Raw genomic sequence first — 27,471 nt, forward strand, 5'->3', positions numbered from 1 at the left:
ATTTATTTAACTATTAAATTTTAATCTAAATCTTAAAGTTATTGAATTCTCAAATTTAATTTGAAAATTTATTTAATTTGTTAATATTTGTTAATTAAATAAATTTTTTCTTTATTTCCCCAAAATAAAAAAATTTACTTTTCCAGTGAGAGAATCAAATCTAATAAGAAAGTGGAATTCGAAGATTTAATTAACCACGCGAGCATACGTTTAAAACATTTTAATTAAAATTCCCCTCTCTCTCTCTCTCTCTCTCATTTTCCAATATTTTTCCCCGCGCGCAAAACCCTTCAAGATATGGAAAAACTTTCAACTCAAACGAGAAGAAGAAATATCTCAAATAGTTATATACCGAGTTTCACTGCGGGAATAAGTTTACTTTAAATTTTATTTTTACACTTTCGTTTCAATAAATTTTCCTCTATTTTTGAATTTCAAATAAAGAGAGAGAGAGAAAAACACGGAAATTCATATCACGAAAATTGTATATAATTTTTATTTGACTGCAATTTTAAAGTATTGTAAAATTATAATTTATAATTTCAGAAAAAAAAACATTTAACTTAAAAAACTAAAAAAAAGAAATATGTTAATTATACAATTTTTTTTTTCAAAAACTTCGTTTTTTCAAGATTTCTAAATTAAATTTTTCAAATTTAAACAATTTTTGTTAAATAAATATTTAAATTTACAAGAGGCCATATAACCAAAAAAAAAAAAAAAAAAGGTTAAAGTTATTGGAGAGGGAAAATGAGAGCTAAGATAAAAAAAGAGAGTGGGGGGGGGGCGTTCCTAAGTGGAAAAAGTCAGTTGCATATGTGAGTGCTATCTTTATTTTTCACTTTTGTCAAGTTTCATAATACCACGTGGCATTTTAGTCGAAGGCATTGTTACCACCAAGGAGAGAGAAAAAAAAAGTGAGAGTCGCGACAGCATTTTCCCACGAGTTTTCTCTGCATTCTCTCCATCAACTCTATACCCGAAAGTGCACATTGCACATAACCTGTCTGTCTCTCTTTCTCTCTCTCTCTCTTTTCTCCATTTTTACCTTTTTCTCTCTATCTCTCTTCATTTTTTTTCAACCCTTTTTGCGACTTCCGTTGGGACATAGGGAAGTCAAGACGCTCGGCTTCTATCGCATTTTTGCAATTTAATTTTACCATCGTTTCTATGTAGTTGTAATATCTGTGTAGATGTGAATCAATAACTCTGAGGGAATTGTATATCAAATACATAGCAATTGGATTTTAAAATGTTTCGACATGAAACTTTACCCCAAGTCAATTTACCTTAGAATTTATTCATTTAATCAAGCTACTTCGTGAATTCTCTTTCTCTTAATAAACGGAAAACTTTTTTTTACCTCCCCCCTCTACCTCCGTTTCCTTCACTTTATATAACTGTTATTAAGTTATTTTAACTATACAATTCTATAAAGTTGATTTGAAAATAATGTCCAAAAAGAAATTTTATTTCAAAATAAAAGAAAGAATTTTTTTTTTTTTTGGACAAAAAAACTCTTTTGATTAAAAAAAAAAACTTTTCTTCATTTGATTGAAAAAAAAATATCTTTGGATAATTTTACAAAAAGTTTAGAAAAAAATAAATTTCTTTTATAATTGAAAAATAATTCTTATATGGAAATATAGGAAATTTTTTTTTATAATCGTTTTTACAGAATATAAGAACGCATTTTGAAATTGGAACTTTTTCTATTTAAATCAGTATTTTTTCCTGAGGGTGTATTTTCTCGGGAACAGTTGGACTTTTTTTCTTCTTTTATTTGACGATAGTAACAATATACTTTTTCAATAAAACTTGGCAATAAATTTGAGACTGTAAAAATCGTAATAGGAGATTTCCTCGACTATATATATAGAGAGAGAAAGAGAGAGAAAAAGAGAGAAAGAGAGACAGAGAGAGAAAGAGAGACTGTAAGATACCCAGAGGAACTGTATGTTTTCAGCATTCTTGGAAGGTTGAAAGTCTCATGAAGTCTGAGAAACTAAGGAGTTCTCTCGTCTGACCTAACACGAGTCTTTACTACTTGCTTTCGTCTACGTCTACACACTTTTACTTCCAAGTATATTCTCTCTTCTTATTTTAACTAGCCATTCATGCATTCTTTGAAAATCGTCGAGAGGCTCGTTTAAAAACACAAGAGAGAAAAACAAAAACAAACAATTAAAAAAAAAAGAAAACGATCTTTTACTCTTTATTTAAAATACTAGTAACAATTTGCGCGCAGCTGACTTCTCACTTTTATTAAATAAAATTAGTAATTTTAAAAATAATTGAACGTAAAAATTTTTAATTCAAATTTTTTTTTTATAAAAATAAAATATGAATTTGAATATATAGTTTAAATATTATTATAATTATAATGATCATATATTTTGACGTAGGGAATTTAGGGAAAAATCAGAAATTTTTATTAAAAGTACAGAAAAAAATTAAATTTTTAGAATTTAGAAGAAAATTCTGAATTTTTGTGTCTTTTTTGTTTGACTTATAAACTATAAAATTACCACGAATTCTAATACAAAACCTATTTTTTTAATTTCTCACAAAAATTTCTTTTTAAATAACTTAAATCTTGAACAACTGTCATAAAATAAATAAATTATTTAATGAATAATTTTACTTAAATATTTCAAAATTAATTAAATTTTAAAAGAGTTGCGTTTACAATATTCATAAATAAACGAACTTCAAACGATTTCAATTTGAAATTTTATAAAAATTCAATATTTGAATGAATTTAATTAGAAATTTTAATGAACTTAGATTTTTGAAAAATTTTAATAATTCAAATTCTTCTAAAATTAGTTAAATTTGTGAATATATATTTAATTACCTAATTATTAAAAATAATGGATTTACAAAATTCAATTATGTTCAAAATTTACAAAAAAAAAATATCAACAATATTCCAATTATTATCTTTATAAATAAAAAAATTCTTCTTCAAAATTCAATTATTTTTAAAAAATATCCTCATTTAAATGATTTTTAATATTTACTATTTTAATAAAATTCACCAAAAGAATTCAATTATTTAAAGACAATTTTAATAAAATTGTGCGCAAACATTTAATTAATAATTCAATTATTTTCATAAATGATAAAATTTTTATAATGATTCAATTATTTTCATGAATAATAAATTTTTTTATAGGTTTTTAATTATTTTTAAAAATAATAAAACTCATCGCAGAATTTCAATTATTTTTAATACAATTTTAATGGGATTTCTCGAAAAATTCTTAAAAAATAAATAATAAATAAAATAAAATAAAAAAAATAAATAAATAAAAATTCTTAAAAATTTTATTAAAATTCATCAAAGAAATTCAATTATTTTAAAAAGCCTTCCTATAATTTATTTATTAGAATTTAAGTATTATTGCCAATACATTTTTAATTAAATTTCTGAAAAGAATTAAATTATTTTCAAAAGTTTTAATGAAATTCTTTTTGACCATTCAATTTTTTTAAAATAATTTTAATAGAATTCTTCGCAGAAATTTAATTAATTTCAATAATATATAAAAATTCAATTATTTGAAATATCTTCTATTTCAATAAAATTTCACAAAATAATTCAATTATTATTTAAAAAGTAATGTTATTAAAATTCCTCTCAAGAATTCAATTATTTGTAAAAAGAGAAATAAAGCAATAAAATTCTTCGCAAAAATTAGAAAAAGTCAGAAGTTTAAAAAAATTCTCTTCAACATTTCAATCATTTTTATAAACAATAAACTTCTTGGCAAAATTTCAATTATTTTCAAAAATTTTAATAAAATTCGTCAAAAGAATTCAATTATTTAAAAATTTGTTAATAAAATTCTTTATAAGAAATAAATTTTAAGAAACATTCAATTATTCAATAAATAATTTACTTTTGTGTTTAAATAATTAAATTCTCGTAGAATTTTCTAATAAAAATTAATTTGAAAATGAATTCTAATTTAAATTTTAGATAATAATAGAATATGAAAATAATTTTTAAGAAATTACAGTAACAATATTCTTATAATATAAAATAATTATTTTATCACTTGATTATCATTAATTATATTATAAAACATGAAGAAATCGATCACGATGAGTAGTAATTGTTTTCTTTATGTTTTATAACAATATTTTTAAAGTTGATTAATTTCAAAAAGGTTTGAATTTGAATGTTTTGAAGAATTTTAATTACTATGGAAAAATAATAATAATTAAATATTTAAAAAAGAAATTATTGTTTTCGAATAATTTTACAATTAAATATTCATAAATAAATTTAACAGAACATTTTTTTTCAATAAAATTGTTTTCTTTATTTTCTAAAATTCAAAAATTTTCAGTTTCATTTTCAATTAAATTTTCTAATTGACAAATATAATTTATAAACTATTTTTTCCCTTTATTTTTAAAAAACTTTGAATTTTATTAAACCAATTGAAATTAAGAAATAGAATTGATGCAAATTATTTCCTCATGAAAATTGCTAATTTCCTAAAAGAAAATGTTTTTAATTTTATTAAGTTTTAATTTATTTAATTTTATTTGAAAACTTATTGAATTTTGAAAAAATATCAAATATCATTTTTAGAAATTATTAAATTTCAAAAGGTTTTAAAGCATTTTGAAATTCTAATTCATGTGGGCTAAGAAGAAATAACAATAAGTATTTGAATATTTATTTGACAAAAATTAGTTAAATTTGAAAAATTTAATTTAGAAATCCTGAAGAAACGGAGTTTTTGAAAAATTGTAATTAAATATTCCAGTTGAATTCCCGAATAAATAATTTTAAAAAATTGAAACGATTGGAAAATTTCTCAAATATCATTAAAAAGGATTTTATTGTTATAGTTAGAGAATCATATTCTAAAAATAGAAAAAGAATTAAAAAGTTTTACAAAAATTGAAATATTAGTCCAATACACGTTCAAAAGTAAAATTAAAGTAATTTTTTTGTCCGATTAATTTTAATTTTTATTAATTTCTTTTTGTTCTGGAAAATATTTTCTGATTTAAGAAGAGCCACTAAATTGCAATTTGCAATTTTTATATTCTTATTTACGAATAATATATTTCCCAATAAAATAAATTATCTCGTAAATATTCATTTTTAAAAAATAGAAGTAGAATAAAAAATAGAAAATTAAAAATTTAATTTAAACATTTTTCTGTGAATATATTTTTGAAAAATTCTGAATTATTTTGAAATTTTTTTTTTTTTATTATTTTGAAACAATTTTCAAATGATATTTTTTTAATTTCAGAGGAAGTATTCGGCTCTAATAAGGCAATATGGTTCTCTCCGAGTGGAACAAAAATGGTCTTTGGCTACTTTGACGACAATCACACGCCAATAATGAATATTCCATATTACGGATATCCAGGAAGTATAACTTTTCAATACACGTCCGTCATTCCAATTCATTATCCAAAAGTAAGTAAAATAAAAATTTTTCACAAACCTTTCACTGAACAATGGCACATGTTCCACACTGAAACAAAAAGAAAAAAATATTTTTAATTAATTTCTCCAATTTCTGTCTCGAAATTATATCCAATAAAAAAAATTCTTTTCGACGAAAACAATAAAATTTTTTGTTTATCATTTTTCTCTTTCAAATTATTGATCTCACTATTAGTGTATTAATTAATATTTAATATTGTATTATAAGTCATTGATTAGAAGAAAAAATTTTAATTCTTTACGAAAACAATAAAATTTTTTGTATACAAATTTTTCTTTTATTGATCTTATTATTAATTAATATTTAATATTATATTATAAATCACTGATTAAAAAAAAAAATTGTTTCTTTTTTACCAAAACAATAAAATTTTTTGGCTTACAAATTTTTCTTTTTAAAAATCTTTTGAACAATAATTTGAAAAATAATTTGTCAAAATTAGCAAAATATTTTTTTAAACAAAAATATATAAAAATTTGAATAGAAAAATATTTTTTGTTTCCTAAATCGTTGACCATAAAGGGTGTAAACTTCACCAAAGTTAAAATATACAATCTTATAAAATATTTTCAAATTACGATAATTTTTAAAAATTATCTGATAATTAAATGTAATAATAATAATTATTGTCAGATTAATTTTACGAAAAAAAAAATTAATAAATAATTATATCAATAAATTATAATATAATTATATTAATTAATAATTATTTTTAAAAAAATTAATATGACAAAATATTTAAAAAGCGTACGGAAAATTATTGGAACAATAATAATAATAATAATAATAATAATTATTATTATTATTATTATTATCATATTTAATTATCAGCTAATTAATACCATATACAGTTAATTTACAGTATCTCCAATTAGTTTGATGTGTCAGTTTCAATATAATGAATGATTGGAGAATATATTTATCCAACCCTTGTACGTGACCCAGTTTATTCACATTTTCCATACAGTCGATTTTTTTTATATTATTTTAAAAAATTGTCATTTTTCCAAAGTAACGAAATAGATTGGATGAAATATTCCAGAGTCGGGGAAAAAATCCTCCACTACGATGCAATATTTCAGTATAATCATCTCATCGTTTTACGATCTCTGTTTATACTTGAAATTTAATTACAATTTACATATTTCATTTTTTTTTCCTTCAATTTTTCAACATTTTCTCTATTTTCCTAAAATTTTTGCATATCCTCGTTTTTTTCACAAATACTCGAGTAGTTTCAATCCAATTAGTATATTTTTTTTTTATTGAATTAGCAAATCTTTTCCTTTAATTATTTTCATCACTCAATAATAATAATTATAGTACTTAAAAATATGGGAATTATAATAAGCAGATCAGTGATTAAAAAAAGGAGGAACTCATAAATAAAAAATAAATAAATAACAAGGAAATAAATAACAAACAAACAAATAGATAATAAATTAATAAATAAATAACAAATAAATAAGTGAATAATAAATTAATAAATAAATAATAACTAAATAATAAATAGCTAATAAATAAATAATGAATAATATTTTTCTAAAGCTTTTAAAGTTTAAATAAACGAATTTTTTTTCTTTTAAATAATATTTTCAAAAATTACTGAACAAAAAAGAGAAATTATTAAAATTAAACATTTATTTAGTTAAAAATTAATTAATTAAAAATAATTAACAATAAAAGTAAATAAATAATAAATAACTAATAAATAGATAATGTTGAATTAATAAATTAATAATAGATAAATAATAATTAAGTAACAAATAAATAACAATATTCAAAGAAATAATAATAATTGAAGGAGATTACTAATCAGTGTTTAATGATAATTAGTACAGTAATTATTCTATTTAATAAAATACCGAAAATTGAAGAGAGGACCATTCAGAAAAGAACTAATCTCGTCTTCATTAAAATGTGAATTTAAGAAATGAAAAAAAATATATTTCTCTCTAAGTACAAGTAAATGTCAGGCATGCCAAGATCGTAATCGTTTTCTCTTTTTTTACCCCTAAGTTTTCCTCGTTTGCGACGCAGAAACACGAGAGGAATTTAGGATTTGTTGCTCGCTGAAATTTTTAACGTTGGCGCACCCCAATGTAAGAGAAAATTGTGAGAGAGAGAGTGAGAGAGAGCACATCTCTCCTCTGTGTGCAAAGAAACCTTTTCCTTTGCTTTTTAGCCACTTTCTCGGAAGATTTAAAATGAACGTATAAGAGTGAGAGAAAGAGAAGAGAAAAAAAAAGAATTGAGAAAAATTTGCACATAAAAGAAGGGGGGAAAAATAGGGAAAAACATAAGGAAACCTGTCTCATAAAAATTTTTCCTCATATCATCAAAGTTATTATTTTTTTTCTGAACCTTTTATTAATGTTCGTTCTTGTCGGGCAAAATGAAAAGCGCAAGTTTGCTTGAAAAATTCCAGCACTGAAAGATAAGTGCTGTCTACAACTTATATGTAAATTTTTCACTTGTAAGTTCACCAAATTTTCTTACCTCCTCCTCTCCCCCCCGTTGAAAAGAAAATTTATTCTCGTTTTATCAAATTTCATTTTTCGAAAGAAGGACAAAGAATTATTTTTTTTTATTACGAAAAGTAATAAATTATGTTCTTTTCAATTTTTTCCAAAAATTTTTTCCAACTTTTCAATAACTTTTTCAGAAAAAAATTAATTTTTTAATAAGAAAAATGCTCTAAAAATATGAAAATTTTGCGCTATCAGGGCTCGAATCGAGTTTAAGACCAAAAAAAAAGTCGCATGAAATTTTAGGAAAAACGATAAAAAAAGGCAAGAAATTGTAAAAAAAATGTAAAAAAAATGGCAAAATGTTAATGGGGTTTTATTAGAATTGATAATTGAATGTAGAATGTAACAAAATATCGGTTTGATTATTATTTAGTAAAAAATTTATTTTTTCTATAATTTTCTTATTATTTAAAAAAAAATTTAATAAAATTCGAAGCAAAACTTTAATTATTTTCATAAATAATAAAAATTTCACAGGGATTCAATTATTTACAAATTTTTTATAAATTTCTTTGCCATAATTCCATTATTTTCATAAATAATAAAACTCATCGAAGAATTTCAATTATTTTTAATACTATTTTAAATTAATTAATCGAAAAATTCAATTATTTTCACAAATAAAGTTTTACACAAGAATTCAATTTTTTATAATAAATTTTTCATAATATTTATTATATTTCGAAAACATTAATTATATCAAACAATGTTTATAAAAATTCTTACGAAGAATTCAATTATTTTCAAAAATAACAAAATCTTTCACAGAAATTCAATTTTTTTAAAACATTTTAATAAAATGTTTCGCAATAATTCAATTATTTTCATATATAATAAATTTCATCGCAGGATTTTAATTATTTTTAATACCTACAATTTTAGAAAAATTAATAAAAAAATGTAATTATTTTTAAAAATTTATTTTCAATTCCTCGATAAAATCAATTATTTAAATAAATGTTTTTTTAAATTCTTTGGAAGAATTCAATTATTTACAAAAATATTAGAATTTTTCACAGGAATTCAATTATTTTCAAATATTTTAATAAAATTGTTTGAAAGAAATCAATTATTTTAAATACAATTTTAATTAAATTATTATTTTAAAAATAATTTAATTATTATTTTAGATTTTAATAAAATTCTTCCCAAGAATTTAATTTTATTTACATTTATAATTCTTCTAAAGAACTCAATTATGTCGATAAATAACAAAATTATTCCCGAAAATTCAATTATTTTGAGGCATTTTAATAAAATTCTTTGCAAAATTTTAATTATTTTTATAAATAATACAAATTTCTCAGAAATTCAATTATTTACATTTTTCTTATAAATTTCTTCGCAATAGTTCCATTATTTTTATAAATAATAAAATTTTTTTTAAGGAATTCAATTATTTTCATAAAAAATAATTAAACATTCTAGAAAATATTAATTTAATTAAAATGATGAAAATAATTTTGAAGAAATTTGCCTACAGTAACAATTTTTTTAAAATATAAAATAATGATTTTATCACTCGGTCATCTTCAATTATTATAAAACATTAAGATGTCTTTATGTTTTATAACAATTTTTTAGAAGTTGTTTAATTTCAAATAAAATGTTTGAATTTGAAATTTTTAAAAATCTTAATTCCTATGGAAAAATATTTATTTAATAAAGAAGTTATTGAAGTTTTCGAATAATTTAAAAGAAATTCGTAAATAAATGTAACAGAACTTTTTTTTGAGTAAAATTTTTTCCTTTATTTTCTAAAAATTTAAAAAATTTCAATTTAAATTTCAATTAAAATTTGTAATTGACAAATAGAATTTATAAGCAATTTTTTTCTTTATTTTTAAAAAACTTAAAATTTTATTAAAGCAATTATTTATAATTTCCTTATGAAAATTGAGAATTTTCTACAAAAATATTAAGAAACGGGAATATGTAATGTTTCTTTTCCAAAAGAAAAGAATAAGTTTATGAACAATATTGTTCTTGAGAAATAAAAATTATGCATAAAATGTGTACATTTTCTATTTCTTAATCATAATTTTTTAACAATTAACAATTTTATTTAATATTTTTATAAATAAAAAAGAGGCAAATTTTCATAATTTAGATCAATCAAAAGAAATTTGTTATAGAAAAAAGTATATATATTAAACAAAGTGTGGACTGACAGAATTAATGAAAGAATAAAATACGAAGATTACTATTTAGTAGATAATAATAGATAATTTACAAAAAAAAATATTTCTGCTCTTTAAAATTTAAGTCAAGAAGAAATTAAAAAATGTAAAAAAAGTCGATTTTGAAATTGTTTAAACAGAAAAAATATTCTTCAAAACTTTATAGGAAAATGACTATAAATATTCCTAAAGTTTTGAACGTTTTGAACAACGATATATTTTTATTTTTTTAAATTTGCATTTTTTGTACAAAAAAAAAAAATTATTTATAGTAAAAGAAATTAATTCTGAAAGTTTATTATTGTCATTCAAGATTGTTATTGTTGAAATGTTATTAAAGATACAAAAATAAAAAATGAAATTAATTCCTAACTATAAAGTAAATGTTCAATTTAATTTAAGTAAATTTTCGAAAACATTAAGAAAATTGTACTTAAAATGTTTATTATTTATTTTCAATATTTGCATTTGTTAAATAGAGACTAGAGTTGATTTAAACAATTGTGCACATTTGAAATGTTTGCGTATAAACTTGATTGAGAGTGTATTTTGTATATTTGTGTTTAGAATTCAATTAAATGACTCGCTAATTTTGTTCGTGGAATCAAAGGTATGTAATCATCATTTTGGTCCAATTCGCAAAGCAACCTTGTACATAAACTGTCAAGGAGTTTAAACAATCTTGCCAAGTGTAGAGTGTAGATTAAATAGCAAAGACATTCCAGGAGCAGTATAATTTCAAAATGAGTGACGTACGGATATTGCGGCACGTTTTCCGTGTTACGGGACAAATTCCTAAGAAATACCAGACAAGGCTGAATAACATTTGGACAAGTACATGCTACTCTCTTACTCCTTATGCAATTTTTAATAATAATAATAATAATAATAATAATAATAATAATAATAATAACATAAAAAAAACTCTAAACCATATCAAACTTATTTCATGAAAAAAAAAAATTTACTTGATTCAAATAACCGATTCTCCTTGACTATTAGAAAAATAAATATTCACTTGAATCAAGAAATTTTTATTTAAATCATCAATTAAGTCATGTAAATAAATTTAAATAAAACAAAAGGTTATTTGAATCAAATAAATTTTTCTTTCAGTGAAGTATTCCGTTTAGATTTTCGTTTTCTAAATTTTTCAAATTTTTCTCTTTTCCTTTTCGACTTGTTTATTTATTAACAAGTAAAATCCAAAAATTGGGATAAATGCCAGAGACTGGAAAAGTCTTTTTTTCCAGTTGCATTTTTTATGCTTGTTTTTTATTTTTCCTATCGATCGTCTTTTAGGCGAATGTGCTGAAAAATACAGAGACTAGACATTTGGGACCCTCGGGGCAAGAATTTAGGATTTAAAGGGTTCGTAAGGTGGATAGTAAAGAAGTGAAAAGCACCTTTTTCTTCTTTTCGGTCTCTCTCCCTCTTTTTACCCGATGAGATATATGGGTATCTTTCGCCACAGGAATTCGCCCTTAAAATCACTTTAAGGCGCATTTTACTCTTCCTGCATTTTATAGGCACGAAAACGAATAAGTATTTCTTCTCTTGGCGCGCGAAGATATCTGCTTCACTGGTATAGGGACTTATTTCTGTTCATTCGAGCGGAAAATCCGTTCGTTGCGTGTGAAGGCTGTAGAATTCTATTATCCGACACCGATAGCGCGCTACTGAAATTGGCTATCGAATTGCTTACCAAGACGGGGTCGTAAAGCATCGAAATTGTCAACTATACGATTGAGATCGATCGGACATCTTGTTAAAGCCCTCAATGAATTTTCAATACGATTTCATACTTGTTTTTCCAATTTTTCCCATTTTCTTTTTGTTATTTTCATTCTTGATCTCTCTCTCTCTCTCATTTCTTTTCTCTCGCTCTATATATAATTGCTATTGCAGACTTCACACTCGATAATTAGTTTTAAAAAAGTAGCAAAAAGTAGCTTTCAAACTTCAAGAAGTAGTAAAAAAAGTAGTTAATATCGAAAAATTAAATTTGACCACAAAAACTTGTTTTAAAAACTTGACAAAACTTAAAAAATTCTATTCTTTATTTTATTTTCCTGACTTTTTTCTAATTTTCATAAAAAATATTTACTTCTCTCTTATCCAGCTAATAAATTTAATTCCTGCAACGAATTTTATTACGAAAGAATTTAATTATTTCTAAAAATAATTTAATTTTTGTAAAAAAATTAAAAATTTTTTTAATTTTATAAAAATTGTTAAATAATTAATTTCTTTAGACTAATTTTATGCAAATTTTAATTTAAATAATTGAATTCCTAAGCAATTTTTATTATTCATGAAAAGAATTGTATTCTTAGGAAGATTTAAAAAAAAAAAATTTTAAATAATTGAATTCTGTTTGGAAATTTTATAAAAATTGTAGATAATAAAAATCATTGAATTGCGAAAAGTTTTTAAAAATTAAATTAAATTTTACAAAGAATTATATTAAAACTTTTGACAATAATTGAATGTCTGTGTAATATTTTCTTAAATTATTTTAAGAATAATTGAATTCCTAAAAAGCATTTTATTATTTATGAAAATAATTGAATTATTGCAAACACTTTTATTAGAATATTCAATAAAACAACCAAGTGATAAAATCATATGATTTTTTAATTTTATTAGAATTTTTTAAAATAATTGAATTACCAAGAAAAAATTTATTACTTTTAAAAATAATTGAATTCTTTTGATGAATATTGTTATTTATGAAAATAATAGAATTTGGTAAAGAATTTTATTAAAATTCCTCAAAATAATTGAATTTTCGGGAATAATTTTGATATTTATCTTTAATAATTGAATTCTTTCGAAGAATTATTTATGTAAACAATTGAATTATTGTGAAGAATTTTATTAAAATCTAAAAGAATAATTGAATTATTTTTAAAAAATTAATTAAAATTGTATTAAAAATAATTGATTTCTTGTGAACAATTTTATTAAAATATTTGAAAATAATTGAATTCCTGTGAGAATTTCTAATATTTTTGTAAATAATTGAATTCCTGTGAAAAATTCTAATATTCTTGAAAATAATTAAATTCTTCCAAAGAATTTAAAAAAAAAACTTTTTTTAAATAATTGATTTTTTCGAGGAATTGAAATTAAATTTTTAAAAACAATTACATTTTTTGAGGAATTCCTGTAAAATTGTATTAAAATAATTAAAATCCTGCTATGAATTTTATTATTTATGAAAATAATTGAATTCTTACCAACGATTTTATTAGAATTTTTTAAAATAATTGAATTTTCAAGAAGAAATTTATAACTTGTAAAAATAATAATTGAATTATTATGATGAATATTGTTATTTATGAAAATAATTGAATTTTGCAAAGAATTTTATTAAAGTGCCTCAAAATAATTGAATTTTCGGGAATAATTTTGGTATTTATCGCCAAATAATTCAATTCTTTCGGAAAATTATTTATGTAAATAATTGAATTCCTGTGAAAAACTCTAATATTTTTGAAAATAATTAAATTCTTCCAAGGAATTTAAAAAAAAACGTTTTTTTAATAATTGATTTTTTCGAGGAATTGAAATTACAATTTTTAAGAATAATTACATTTTTTGAGCAATTCCAGTAAAATGTTACTAAAAATAATTAAAATCCTAAGATGATTTTTATTATTTGTGAAAATAATTGAATAGTTGCTAAGAATTTTATTAAAATTTTCAAAAATAATTGAATTCCTGAGAAGAATTTTATTATTTAGGAAAATAATTGAATTATTGCAAAAAAATGTATTAAAATGTTTCAAAAGAATTGAATACCTGTGAAAAATGTTGTTATTTTTGAAAATAATTGAATTTTGCAAAGACATTTATTAAAATGCCACAAAATAATTGAATTTTCGGGAATAATTTATATATTTATCTTTAATAATTGAATTCTTTCGAAGAATTATTTATATAAATAATTGAATTCTCAGGCAGAATTTTATTAAAATCTAAAAGAATATCCTGGAATGAATTTTTTAATTTTTGAAAATAATTAAATATTTGCTAAGAATTTTATTAAATTTTTTCAAAAATAATTGAATTCTTAAGAAGAATTTTATAAATATTGTTTTAATTTAAATAATCATTTTTTTCGATTAATTAATTTAAAATAGTAATAAAAACAATTGAAATTCTTCGATGAGTTTTATTATTTATAAAAATTAAATTCTTGCTTAGAATTTTAATAAAATTTTGTTAAAAAATTGAATTTCCATAAAATATGTTATTATTAGTGAAAGTAATTGAATTATAGTGAGGAATTGTATAAAAATTTTGTTAAATAATCGAATTTTTCCAATATTTTTTAAAGTGGTATTCCAAATTAATTGGATTTATGTGAAAATTTTATTATTTATGAAAATAATTGAATTTTGTATTAATTTTATCAATTTTTTTTTTTAATAATTGAATTTTTTTGCGAAATTTTATGAAAATACTATAGATATTGAAAATAATTGAATTTCGAATATTTTTTGAAAACAATTGAATCGTTTAAAAGAATTTGATTATAATTTTTGAAAATAGTTTTTTAATTTCTAGTTTTAGCGAATTTAAAGTATAGTGGAAATTCTCAAAAAAAACATAAATAGTAACTTTTAGTGGCTGAAATCTAAAAAAAGTAACCAAATAGTAGCATAACTTAAAAAAAAGTAGTAAATAGTAGGTTTTAGTAGATGAATGTGAAGCCTGCTATTGTCTCTGTCTTCTTCTCTAACCGAAAAAAATTATTTTCGTCAAAAAAAAAATATTATTGAGTACGAAATAATACAACAATACAAACAATACAAATAAAATACAAAAATACAAATAAAATACAAAGATAAAAAGAAAATAGAAAAATTAAACGAAAATACAAAAAAGATTATTTTATATCGTTTTGAACAGAGAGAACTTCAAATAAATAATAAGTAAAGAGTAATAAAAAAAATTTTATACTCATTTCACAAAGAAATATCCAAGGAAAATAAATTGCCAGCTTCCTTCTGAGAATTGGTAACGTGACGCGTTAGAGGTGAAATTCGTTTTTGAGAAAAACGGATTTTCTTTTGACGGAGGGAAAACGAACTTGAATTTAATTTCAAAGTGAAAATTACTTTTACAACTTTCTACCTTTAGTGGACATATAATCCTCGTGAATTTTTTGAAAATTATATTTACAACTTACGGCAAATAGGAGACAATATTTTTCACATTTTACAACATTTCTAATATGTGAGACACTTTTCAAGAAATTTTATTAGTTTCCGCTCAACAATTTTTTATTCCGTATCAAATATATTAAAAATGTGCGTCCTGAATCTTTTTTCGTTTCTATTGTTGCTTAACTTGACAATATCATCCGAACGATAAAATTAAATAAAATAAAAATAAATTTTTCCTTAAAATTTTTTTAACTAAAAATAAATTTTTCCTTAAAATTTTTTAAACTAAAAATAAATTTTTCCATCTATTTTTTCAACTAAAAAAAAATTTTAATTATTTTTTAATTATTTTGGTTTTTAATAACCAATTTTGTGAAAAGAGAAGAGGAGAACTTAGAAGAAACAAAATAAATTTAAACTCGAGGAGGAAAAATAATGACGAGACCACTTTATCCTTTGACGTGTTGCTAAAAATAACCACAAGTTCATTATTTACAGAGAAACATTATTATGTATAAAAGAGTGTATATAGTTAAAAAAAAAAAGGGGGGGAAAATGGAAAGGACCCTCTGAGAACATTTCCTGGAAAGTGGATGCTTAGTCGTAAAAGCTAACGATCCGAGAAGTTAATCGCGAGAAACATTCGCGACTTGAACTCCCCGAACAATTTCCCCTTGAATTCAATAGTGTCGACAATGGTAAAGCCAATAATGGTATACAGACTAGAATAATAGTAATAATATCATTCTATGCTCTCCAAATATTATCTCAACTATTCAACAAACTCAAATATTCAATTCTCGATTCAATTCCAAAATTTAATTATATTATATTTTATTATTCCAGATCTTAAAAAAAAACTTTTCTCGTTTTTTATTTAATCTTTATCTTCTTTTCTCTGAACAAATTTTTTCGTTGAGGTAAAATTGATAACACGGATAATAAAAATACATTATGGCTTGTCTAGTTTGTGTGTATTTTCAAACTTGAAAATTCAAAGAAGCAACTAAATTGTTTCTCCTGAAAATGTAGCACAACTTGAATAAAGTGGATAAAATGCAGCCTTGAGCGATATGGAATCCCAAAGTGAAACAGAATCAGAGCAAAAAAAAAGAAAAAAAAGAAAAAAAAGAGGAAAGAAAAAAAAGGAGGAACTTTTTCGTCGAAAATTCTTCAAAGGCAGTTTGAATATTTCAATGTAAACAGTTGCTTCTCTTTAAAAACATCAACAATCCAATTAGTAACCTGTTTACTTATTCTTTAAAAGAACAACTTTCAAGGGTTTAAAAATAAATTCCTGTATAACTTTATAAACATTAACTTCGATTTAAAATTCCATATTCAATTAAAAAATATTAAAAAATATTTAAAAATATTAAAAAATATTTAAAAATATTAAAAAGTATTCATAAAAAATTCAAAAATATCCAAACTTAACTAAAATAATTTATAAATTTATAAAAATTATTTATTGACAAAAATAACATTTTTCGATATAAAATCGATAAATTGTAGATGTAGGTGAAAAAAAGAAACGAAACGATCATGAAAAGTTTTTTAATTAAAACAAATGTTTTCTGTCTTTCAGAGTGGAACAACGAATCCAACAGTGAAATTGTACTACGTCGATTTAGAGAAAGTACTAATAGAAAATGCAACTCTAATTGAAATAGAAGCTCCCCTTCAACTAGATGGTAGGGAATCCATTCTTGCCGCGGTGAATTTTCCAACTGAGAATATTGTATCGGCAACTTGGATGAATCGAGTTCAAAATGAATCCTATTTTCACCTCTGCGACGTCATTACACAGAACTGCACCACGGTGAGTGATAATTTAGAATTTAAATTCACTGAGAGAAAACATTTATACACACTGAAAAAAAATGTTTTTCTTTGATTCAAATAACCAATTAATTGACTATTTATCAAATAAATATTTTCTTGAATCAAATAATATTTATTGGAGTCAATTAAATGATATTATTGAACCAATAATTTCAGTATTTGAAGCAAATATGAATTAAACCATTTAATTGACTCCAATAAATATTATTTGACTCAATTAAATATTTAATTGATAATATTTAATTAATCGGTTATTTGAATCAAATAAATTTTTTTTTCAGTGCACTTAATTCAAAATTCCGAATACAAAAATAATGAATTTATATACAGAACCCAACATTTTAAAATGAATTTAATTAAATTAGAAAATTTCCTCGAAGCTTACTTAATCAGGGTTGTCACAAAAATTTAATTTTGTTTTTCCCTTATTTTCAGACTTTTTCCCAGACCCTAAAGAATATTCTGACTCACTCTAAAAATTATTAGATACTCAAAAAAATGTTTTATTACATTTATTTGCGAATTTTCCCTAATTGTACAATCAAAAACACCAATAACTTCATTTATTAATGAATATTTAATCATTATTATTTTTAATTTCTAAAATTTTTAACTAAAATTCATCTTTAAATCAATTATGTTTAATAATAATTTACGATTAAAGTTTTTTTTTTGAGAATTTTCAAATCCATTTTTTTAATTAAAAGCACGACTAAATTCAAATTTTCAAATATTTTAATTTGAAACCTTTACAAAATTCAATTATTTCTAAAAATTGCAATTATTAGTAACTTCTTCAAAATTCAATTATTAATTGAATAATTGAAAAGTTGAATGTTTCTTAGAATTGAATTCTCATACATAATTTTATCAACAAATTTTTAAATAATTGAATTCTTTCTCGACGAATTTTAATAAAATTTTTAAGAATAATTACATTTTTCGAGAAATTTGATATTAAAATTGTATAAAAAATAATTGAAATTCTGCAATGATTTTTATTATTTATGAAAATAATTGAATTCTCGTGAAGAATTTTATTAAAAAAAAAATTCAAAGAATTGATTTTTTTCGAAAAAATTTTTCGCATATTCTATTCTTAATAATTGAATTCCTGTGAAATTTTCATTATTTTAGAAAATAATTGAATATTCGTGTAGAACTTTGTCAAAATTGTTTTTAAATAATTGAATTCTTTTGGGAAATTTTATTAAAGTAATAGTTATACAAATTATTGAATTGAGAACAGTTTTTGAAAATAATTGAAATTTCGCAAATGAATTTTATTAAAATTTTTGAAAATCATTGAATTTTTATGATGAATATTATTATTTTTGAAAATAATTGACTTTCTTCCGAGTAATTTTATTAAAATAATGAAATCCCTAAAATGAATTTTAAAATTTATGAAAATAATTGAATTAAGTAAATTTTTTTAAAATAATTGAAATTTTACCATGAATTTTATTAAAATTTTTGACAATAATTGGATTTTATTAATTTTGAAAATAATTTTGAATTCTTGTAATGAATACTATTATTTATAAAAATAATTGATTTTTGCAAAGAATTTTAATAAAATTTCTGAAAATAATTGAATTTTGTCGAAGAATTTTGCTATTCATTAATAAAGATAATTGAAATGTTGACAATTTTTTTTGGGGGGATTTTTTCAAAATAATTGAATTTCTGGGAAGAATTTTATTAATTTTTAAAATAATTGAATTCCTCTAAGAAATATTGTTATTTATTAAAAATTAAAATAATTGAATTTTACATTGATTTTTATAAAAATGCCTGAATATAATTGAATTTCGGCGATGAATTTTGCTATTTAGAAAGATAATAGAAATGTTGACGAGAATTTAAAAAAAAAATTTGAAAATAATTGAATTTCTAGAAAGAATTTAATGCCAAATTTAAAACATTTGATTTTTTCAAAAAAATGTTATGTAAATTCTATTTTAAATAATTTGATTCCTGTGGAATTATTATTTTTTTTTTTTTTTTGAAAAATAATTTAATATTCGTTTATAATATTAACAAAATTTTTGTTCAATAATTGAATTCTTTTGGAAAATTTTATCAAAATAGTAAAATATTAAAAATCATTGAATTAAGATTTCTCAAAATAATATAGTTTTGTCGAAGAATTTTGCTATTCATTTATAAAGATAATTGAAATGATGACAATTTTTTTTTTTTTTAATTTTTTCAAAATAATTGAATTTCTGCGAAGAATTTTATTAATTTTGAAAGTAATTGAGTTTTTCTGATGAATATTGCTATTTATTAAAATAATTGAATTTCACAATGAATTTTATAAAAATTTCTGAATATAATTGAATTTTGACGAAGAATTTTGTCAGAAATAGAAAAAATTTAATGTTTTTTTTAGAATTCGTGGTAATTTCATAGTTTATGAGACAAACAAAAAGACACAAAAATTAAGAATTTTCTTATAAATTCTAAACATTTAATTTTTTCCAGTACTTTTAATAAAAATCCCTGACTCCTCCCTGATTTTTCTGACCAATTCTACTTTCCCTGAATTTTCCCTGAATTCCCTGATTTCTCTGACCTGTGGCAACCCTGATAAACATATAAATTAAAAAATTAAAAAAAAAAATGTCTAAAATTTTGATACAATTTTTTTTTCGTCTCTAATGACGAAAATGTTATTTTAAAAAAAGTAACAAGATTAAACTTTTTGATATCAATGCGGTCCTTTGAATTTAGCGAGAAATGATTCTCCAAAGGTCTAATGAGGTTTGCTTTATCATCTTAAAGGTACTATCATATGCTGAGTCAAAAGGTTGGGTGGATCAATTTGAGCCACCGGTATTTAGTAAGGATGGCACGGCTTTCCTTTTGATCTTGCCACAGAAACAGGGCGACAGCGGCGATTGGAAGCATTTAGTACTTGTTACAAACGCAACCGCAGAGACCAAGACAACCGCACTAACTTCCGGCACCTTTGTTGTCACGGAAATTATCTCCTGGGACGAAGACAGCCACTACATGTGAGTAATCACATTCATACATTACAAAGTCAAACTTCTTGACCATGTAGATTAATTGAACGTGAAATCATTCATTGTTTCAATTTTCCATTCATTTTCCTCGCAGCTAATGTTTACATTTACATTTTCCAATTTTCTTTATAAATAATTTCAAGTACAATACTAATTTCATTCAATTATTAGAATTAAAATTAGCATTAGTAATTAATGCTTATAAACATTAATTACTAATGCTAATTTTAATTTTTTTAAATCTTTTTTTTAATCGAAAACAAATTTATCCACCAATTTATAAATTTCCTTCAGCGAAAGAAAAATTTTATTTTAAACTCAAATATAATTTGAGTTAAAGAAAAATACATTTGTCTCAGGGCCAACTATAGGGTTATTTATTTGTTTAAATAAAAATTTTATTCAACATAAATAGAACTTTTATTTGAACCAAATAAAATTTTCTTTAAATCAAATAAAATTTATTTGAAACAAATAAAAAGACAAATATATTTCTGAGTCAAATATATTTTTTTCTGGGTGTATATGTAGAAAGAAGTTAAAACACTTGCGGTAAGAAGAGTATTTTATCTATAAACTGATAATATCTTACATTACAAATTTTTTACAATTTAAATTCATTTTTCTCCAGCAGCAGTTCTTTATTAAATCATGCGCACAAACTTCGGGCTAAAATTAAAGAAAAATGCGAAATTGAAATAAAAATTTTTTTAGCGTTTAAAACATATTCGAAAAATGGAATTATTATTATTATTATTATTATTATTATTATTAATTATTATTCTTATTAACTATTATTATTATTTATTATTCTTATTAATTATTCTTATTAATAATCATTATTATTAATTACAATTATTGAAATGATAATAAAAATTACAAGCGAACTTACTGCTGCTAAATCTTCTGCAAACATTTGTGCAACACTCATTATTATTATCACACGCTATTAATGTCCCCTTACATGCAATAACTTCCGTGACAAGAAAATTGACGCACAAAAGTGCGACGAAAATTAAAATAACTGATAGATTCATATTTACCCAACTGATGATAATTCTTTCATTAACTCGCGCTTTTATACTCGATAAATTCGCATTTTTTTCAAAATTTTTTCAATCAGAGGAAAACAAGGAAAATTTATTAATACTCCAGAGAGTAAATAGGGAAACTATTTAAATACGTCATTATATGCCTCATGGAAATTACAATTAGCATAATTAGAAAAGAGAATTTTTTGGAAGACGATAAAAATTAGTCTAGTATTTTAATTTTTTTAAGAAATATTTTTTTATTTTTATTAATTATTAGAGACAAGATTATGAAATCTAATCATAGTGATTACAATTACAGTTACCACTATTGTTGAATATAAGTACCATTGATTACAACCACCTTTGATTACAACTATTATTGATTACAAGTTTACATTTTACAACTACCGATTTTTTCAATTTCCATACCTCTCTTTTATCCATAATTTTGATTTTTAAATTAGAGACAAAGTATGAAAGCTGTAAAAAAGGAAAAATACAGAAAATGAAATAAATTCATCGAAATGTGTTTTTAAAGAATAATTGATTCTTTAAGAAGGAGTAATTAATTCCTAATAAGAAAAAAATAGTAAATTAGTAATTTAATATTAAATAGTAGTAAATATTAAATAGTATTTACTATTTAATATTAAATTTAATAAATAAATTAATTTAAAATTAATTTAATAATTCAATCAATTTAAAATTAATTTAATAAATAAATTAATAATAAATTAAATATTTAAACAGTCTTAAAATATTAAATTAGTAATAAATACTAATTTCTACAAATTTATTAATAAACTTGACTAATTCAAAAGCAAAAACTCAGTCACCAATTCAAATAATTTAACATTTTTACTAATTAAAATTTAGAGAGTGAATTATTTTACCAATTTATGTTTATTTTACTAATAAATCAACAAATTACTATTTATTAGTAAAATTTACTAATTCAAGAGCAAAAAGTCAGAAACTGTTTCAAATTAAGAAACATTTTTAAAAATTCAAATTTAGAGAGCAAGTAATCGGTTTTTTCAAATCAAATTTTTAATAAATACAAAATGATTTAATAAAACAAAAATTAAACTATACCTCCTCTTGGTGTACAAGATCTATTGTCACAACAAACATCATTTCTTGTACAGCGTTGAAAACGTGCTATACACTGACCAGCAATTTCTGGCATGAAAAAATTCACGCACAAAAATGCAAAAAGAAGAATAACTACTGAAGAATTCATATTTTTCAACTAACAATAATTTCTCACAAAGTACTCACATATTTATATGCATACGATTTTTATCTCTCAATAAATATCTAATAAAAGAATAAATATTAATTTTCATGACGAAAAAATTTATCAATAAAAAAAATATTAACAATTTTTTCGCCATTCCTTTATGGCAAATATTATTTAGCTCATAAATTCAAATATTTATCAATTTGGTATTTTTTGCGCATCTAGGAATTCATTTATAAACTAAATAATTGGATTCAAATTTAATTGAATAAAAATAAATAATTTTTATGTACATGGTTTTTTGCTTTTGGATATGGATCATGGAAATTACAATTAGCATAATTAGAAATGAAAATTTTTTAGAAAAGCCAAAAAAAATTAGTCTAGAATTTTCTTTTTTTGAGAAATATTTTTTATTTTCTTTGAGACAATTTTTTCTTTTAAGACAATAAATCTTATCAACGATTACAACCACCTTTGATTAAAAACACAGTTAATTATAAATTATAATAATTACCATTGATTATAATTTATAAGTACCATATTATTTATAATCCCCTTTAATTACAACTACAATTTTTATTTTTCAATTTCTAAACATTTCCTCTCTTTTACATCCATAATTTTGCATTTTAAATTAGACACAAAAGAAGAAACCTGTAAAAAGAAAACAAAAAATACAAAATAAAATTAATTCATTGTTTATTTTTAATGAAGAATTGATTTTTATTCTTTAATTGTATAATTAATTCTTATTAAGAATTTATTTAATTATTTATTATTATTATTATTATTATTATTAATGATTCAATAAATCAAAAATTAAAAATAAATTACCTCCACTTCGTGAACAACTTCTACCTTCACAACAAACATCATCTCTTGAACATCGCTGATAACGATATATACACTGACCAACAATTTCTGGCATGAGAAAATTCAAGCACAAAAATGCAAAAAGAAGAATAACTATTGAGAGATTCATATTTTTTAATTGACAATAATTTTTCACAAAAAGTACTCACATATTTATACATCAAATTTTTATCTCTCTCAATAAATATTTTAACAAAAGAATAACAAATTTTCATGACGAAAAAATTTATCAATAATAAAATATTAACAATGTTTTCGCCATTTTTCTAAGTCAAATATTATTTATCTCATAAAAATTCATATTTACCAATGATATTTTTTTGAGCAACAAAGGAGTCATTTATAAACTAAATAATTTCATTTAATTACATAAATTAAATAATCTAATTTAAATAAATTTAAATTTTTAAAAACAATAATAAATTTGGCAGTTTGATATATTAGTAAAAAAACAATCCAATAAATTTTGAAATTGTTCAATTATTAAAAACAAATATGGGTAGATTGGAAAAAAATTTATTTGATTCAAACAATTGATTACTTGTCTATTATAAAATAAATATTTACTTGAATCGAACAATTTTTATTTAAATGCATTTGCCTTCATTACTTAAATTATAGATCCAAGTAAATATTTATTTGATTTAAAAACAAAAACTATTTGATTCAAGTAAATATTTATTTAATTTCAATAAAAATTATTTGTTTCAAGTTAATATTTATTTGATTTAAAAAACAAAAATTATTTGATTCAAGTAAATATTTATTTGATTATATATTTATTACCAAATAAATATTTACATTAATATTTATCTTCAAATTATAATTCTGATTTATTTATGAATTATTTATAATTATAAATATTTATCTACGAGTTTGAATTAGTAAAAATGATTATTAAATTTGAATCACAGTAACTTTGAATTTGCTTTTTAATTAGTAAATTTTTCGAATCAATTATAAATAAGAACTTTAATTTACTAGTAAATAAAAAATTAATTTATTAGTAAAATTTACTAATTCAAAAACAAAAAGTCAGTCAGTAATTCAAACTAATAAACATTTTTACCAATACAAATTCAGAGAACAAGTTTTTTTAAATCACATTTTTTTCAGTGTATAAAATTTTCCAAAAACAATTTTTATAATAATTTCCATTTTTTTTCTTAAATAATTAATTAGTAAAAGGGAAGTAAATAATTCACAATGATGATTTTTGAAAGTTCAAATGAACAAAATATTTTCTATTAAAAATATTTTCATACATTACTTATTGCAATAGAAAACAAAAAATTAAAATTAAATTTGGAAACTTTATCATTATTTATTTATAGTGACACAAAATAATAATAATTTATTTATTTAAAATTTGGACGGACAAAAAAGTCCTTTATTTATTACTAATAATAATAAATAAATTAATTAATTAATTAATTAATTAGTTAATTAATTAATTAATTAATTTTGAGTAAATCTAGTTTTGTCAATTTTTCGATAAATAAATTTATAGTTCTTTATTTATTAATATTTGTTTTATTTTCATCATTCAAATCAACAGTCAGCGAAATAATTATTTATTTATTTTTTCTGTAAAATTTGAAACTTGTGGCAAATTGAACAAATTTATACTAAATAAACTACTGATACGAAACTAAATCGTTAACAACTCTTTAGACAACCGCAAAATTTTGCTGTTAATGTGTCTCTGTCGGATTTCAGCAATCGGATTTTCGCGGGCGCAAAATCTTACTGCATCCGGAGTGAATTAACCCCTCTTGCCCCCTCACCTAAGTTTAAGCACCATAATTTTCTCCTAGGGGCCCCTTTACAACCGCTTCCTCGTTTTCTAGCTCCTAATTAGATTGCTCAACTAAAGAGAGTGGATATCAGTCGTTCAACTTAACAGAGGGTCTGATAAACTGAGTTAATTGCACTGGCGCCGGAGAATTCTGTCATCAAAGTCAGGTTTTTGCCAGTCCCTTTCTCGCACTACCCAAAAAACTTTTTGTCGTTCTTGTCGACTTTTTGCTAAAACTCACTATCCTACCTCTCTATTGCGTGATATGTCTCAATTTTATTCATGTTATTTTATACTGTAAGGAGAAAAATTTCTCTTCATTTTTTTTTCAAGTTCAATTTATTTATTTCTCCCAAAATATCTCGAGCATCATTCATTACTTTTTTTGAAGAATTCACTGCAATAATCAAAATTTTTAAATCTAAATTTTTCTTTTTAAAATTTAATAAAAATTTTTCTTTTTGAAATTTAATAAAAATTTTTCTAACAGTTTTTCTTTAAATTTAATTATTTAAACAACTCTTTCTATTAAAATCGCCAAGAACAATCCAGTGAAATCGAATGAAATTTGACAAAATTTTCAAATGTTTCATTAATTTATCTAAATTATTTTCAGAAATCCAATTATTTATAAAAAATGTTAATTACATTTTTTTTAAGAAACAAATTGTTTCGGGAATTTCTAAATTAAATTATTCAAAACTTCAATACTTTTTGTTAAACAAAAATTTCAATACCTTTTTTTATTTATTTTTCAACAGGAATTAAAATTTTAAATAATTTCAATGAACAACTTTTTTGAAATTTAATTATTTCCAAAAATTGCAAACAGTAATTCTTCCAAAATTCAATTATTTTTTTAGAATTTTTGAAAAAAAATTATTCAAAACTTTAAGAATTTTGATAGAAAAATTATGCAATTGCCAATTTTCTTAAATAAAAATTAAAATAATTTTTATACTTTTGCTTCCCTTAAATTTTCAAAGAATTAAATTTAAAAATCTTTTAAAATTTAATATTAAAGATGGAAAAATTAAGTTATTATATAATTTTACAAAATTTCAAATTGGTTCATTTTTTAAAATTATTTTCTGGAATTCAAGTATATATCTTCAAAAAATTTTAATTACTATTTTTCAAAAACCTAATTTTTTTAGAATTTCCAATTTAACTTTTTTTTCAATCTTTTTTGTAAAATAATATTTAAATACTTATTGTTATTTATTTGAAATTTCAAAATACTTTCAATGTAAAACAATTTGGAAAATTTTTTATGAAAATTTGAACCACAAACTTTTGACATAACAATTCGAACTATAAAACAAAAAATTGGAATAAAAAAACACTAACTTCACGTGACGCCAAATTATGTCGATTATTATAATGTAATTAATAAAATTAATATAATAATAAAATATAATTAAATTAATTGATAGTTTTTTAAATTACAAATTAAGTAAAATTTTATTTTTAAATAAAAGTTTCATGTTTAAGAAAATTTACACGTGTCTTAAGGAAATTAATTTTTCAACGAAAAGAAAACTCAATGATTAATTGTATGTTATGAATTTTTAAGTTTATTTTCAACAATTTTTCTCAAACTTGTTATTGCATTGAATTTTGAGAATATAAATTTTCAAACTAAATTTTATTGAAATTAAATAGTTTCGAAAACAAAAATTATATAAATAAAAAATACGCAAAAATATTAAATATAGGGGAATGTAGTCAAGGTTGGTCTACTGTCTAGGTAGGCCATCGCGATTTTTTGGACAAGTTCACTAGCGCCACCTACGCGCATGCTTGTCGAAGCTTGTCTTAGTGTAACCTAACTTTTTGTTCAATTACATTTTCGGAAAATCGAAAATTGTGTTTTCTGTGACGTCGGTACAAAAAAAGCTCAAAAAAAGTTTTGTGCATAATGTGAAAAACCATTAATAAAAGATAAAAAACAAATTGAATCGTCAAGGCAAGTATGCAGAAAATTTGTGGGACTCATGGTTGAAAGAAAAACAAAGTAAAAAATCGAATCCCGAAACGTATTTCTTTATGGTTACAACAATTCGGTAATGTTACTTACTGTCAAGGTCGGCCACTATGTGTTTAAAATGCGCAAAGATGAGGACGAGCTACTTCATTTGTAAAAACTGCAATTCTGTATAACTCATAATATAATTGATCATCTTATTAATATTTTTATTTAATTTTATTAATATTTTAGTGCAAAATTTTTTTTTATTTATATTTATTTTTTTATATTGTTTATTGT

The 27,471-nt window shown here is 21.5% G+C and overlaps 1 protein-coding gene across 5 annotated transcripts in view; it reads left to right on the forward strand.

Moving 5' to 3' along the window:
* Positions 1 to 27,471, forward strand: part of LOC122507861 (venom dipeptidyl peptidase 4) — a 607,787-nt gene that overhangs the window by 519,380 nt on the left and 60,936 nt on the right. For all 5 annotated transcript variants that reach the window (XM_043620807.1, XM_043620809.1, XM_043620806.1 and 2 more), the window contains 3 exons: positions 5,283 to 5,452; positions 16,960 to 17,193; positions 20,007 to 20,239. In XM_043620807.1, coding sequence (XP_043476742.1) covers positions 5,283 to 5,452; positions 16,960 to 17,193; positions 20,007 to 20,239 — 637 coding nt within the window. The remainder of the gene's footprint in view (positions 1 to 5,282; positions 5,453 to 16,959; positions 17,194 to 20,006; positions 20,240 to 27,471) is intronic.

This window comes from Leptopilina heterotoma, unplaced genomic scaffold, assembly GCF_015476425.1.
Source record: "Leptopilina heterotoma isolate Lh14 unplaced genomic scaffold, ASM1547642v1 Lhet_52, whole genome shotgun sequence".
Lineage (NCBI taxonomy): Eukaryota > Metazoa > Arthropoda > Insecta > Hymenoptera > Figitidae > Leptopilina > Leptopilina heterotoma.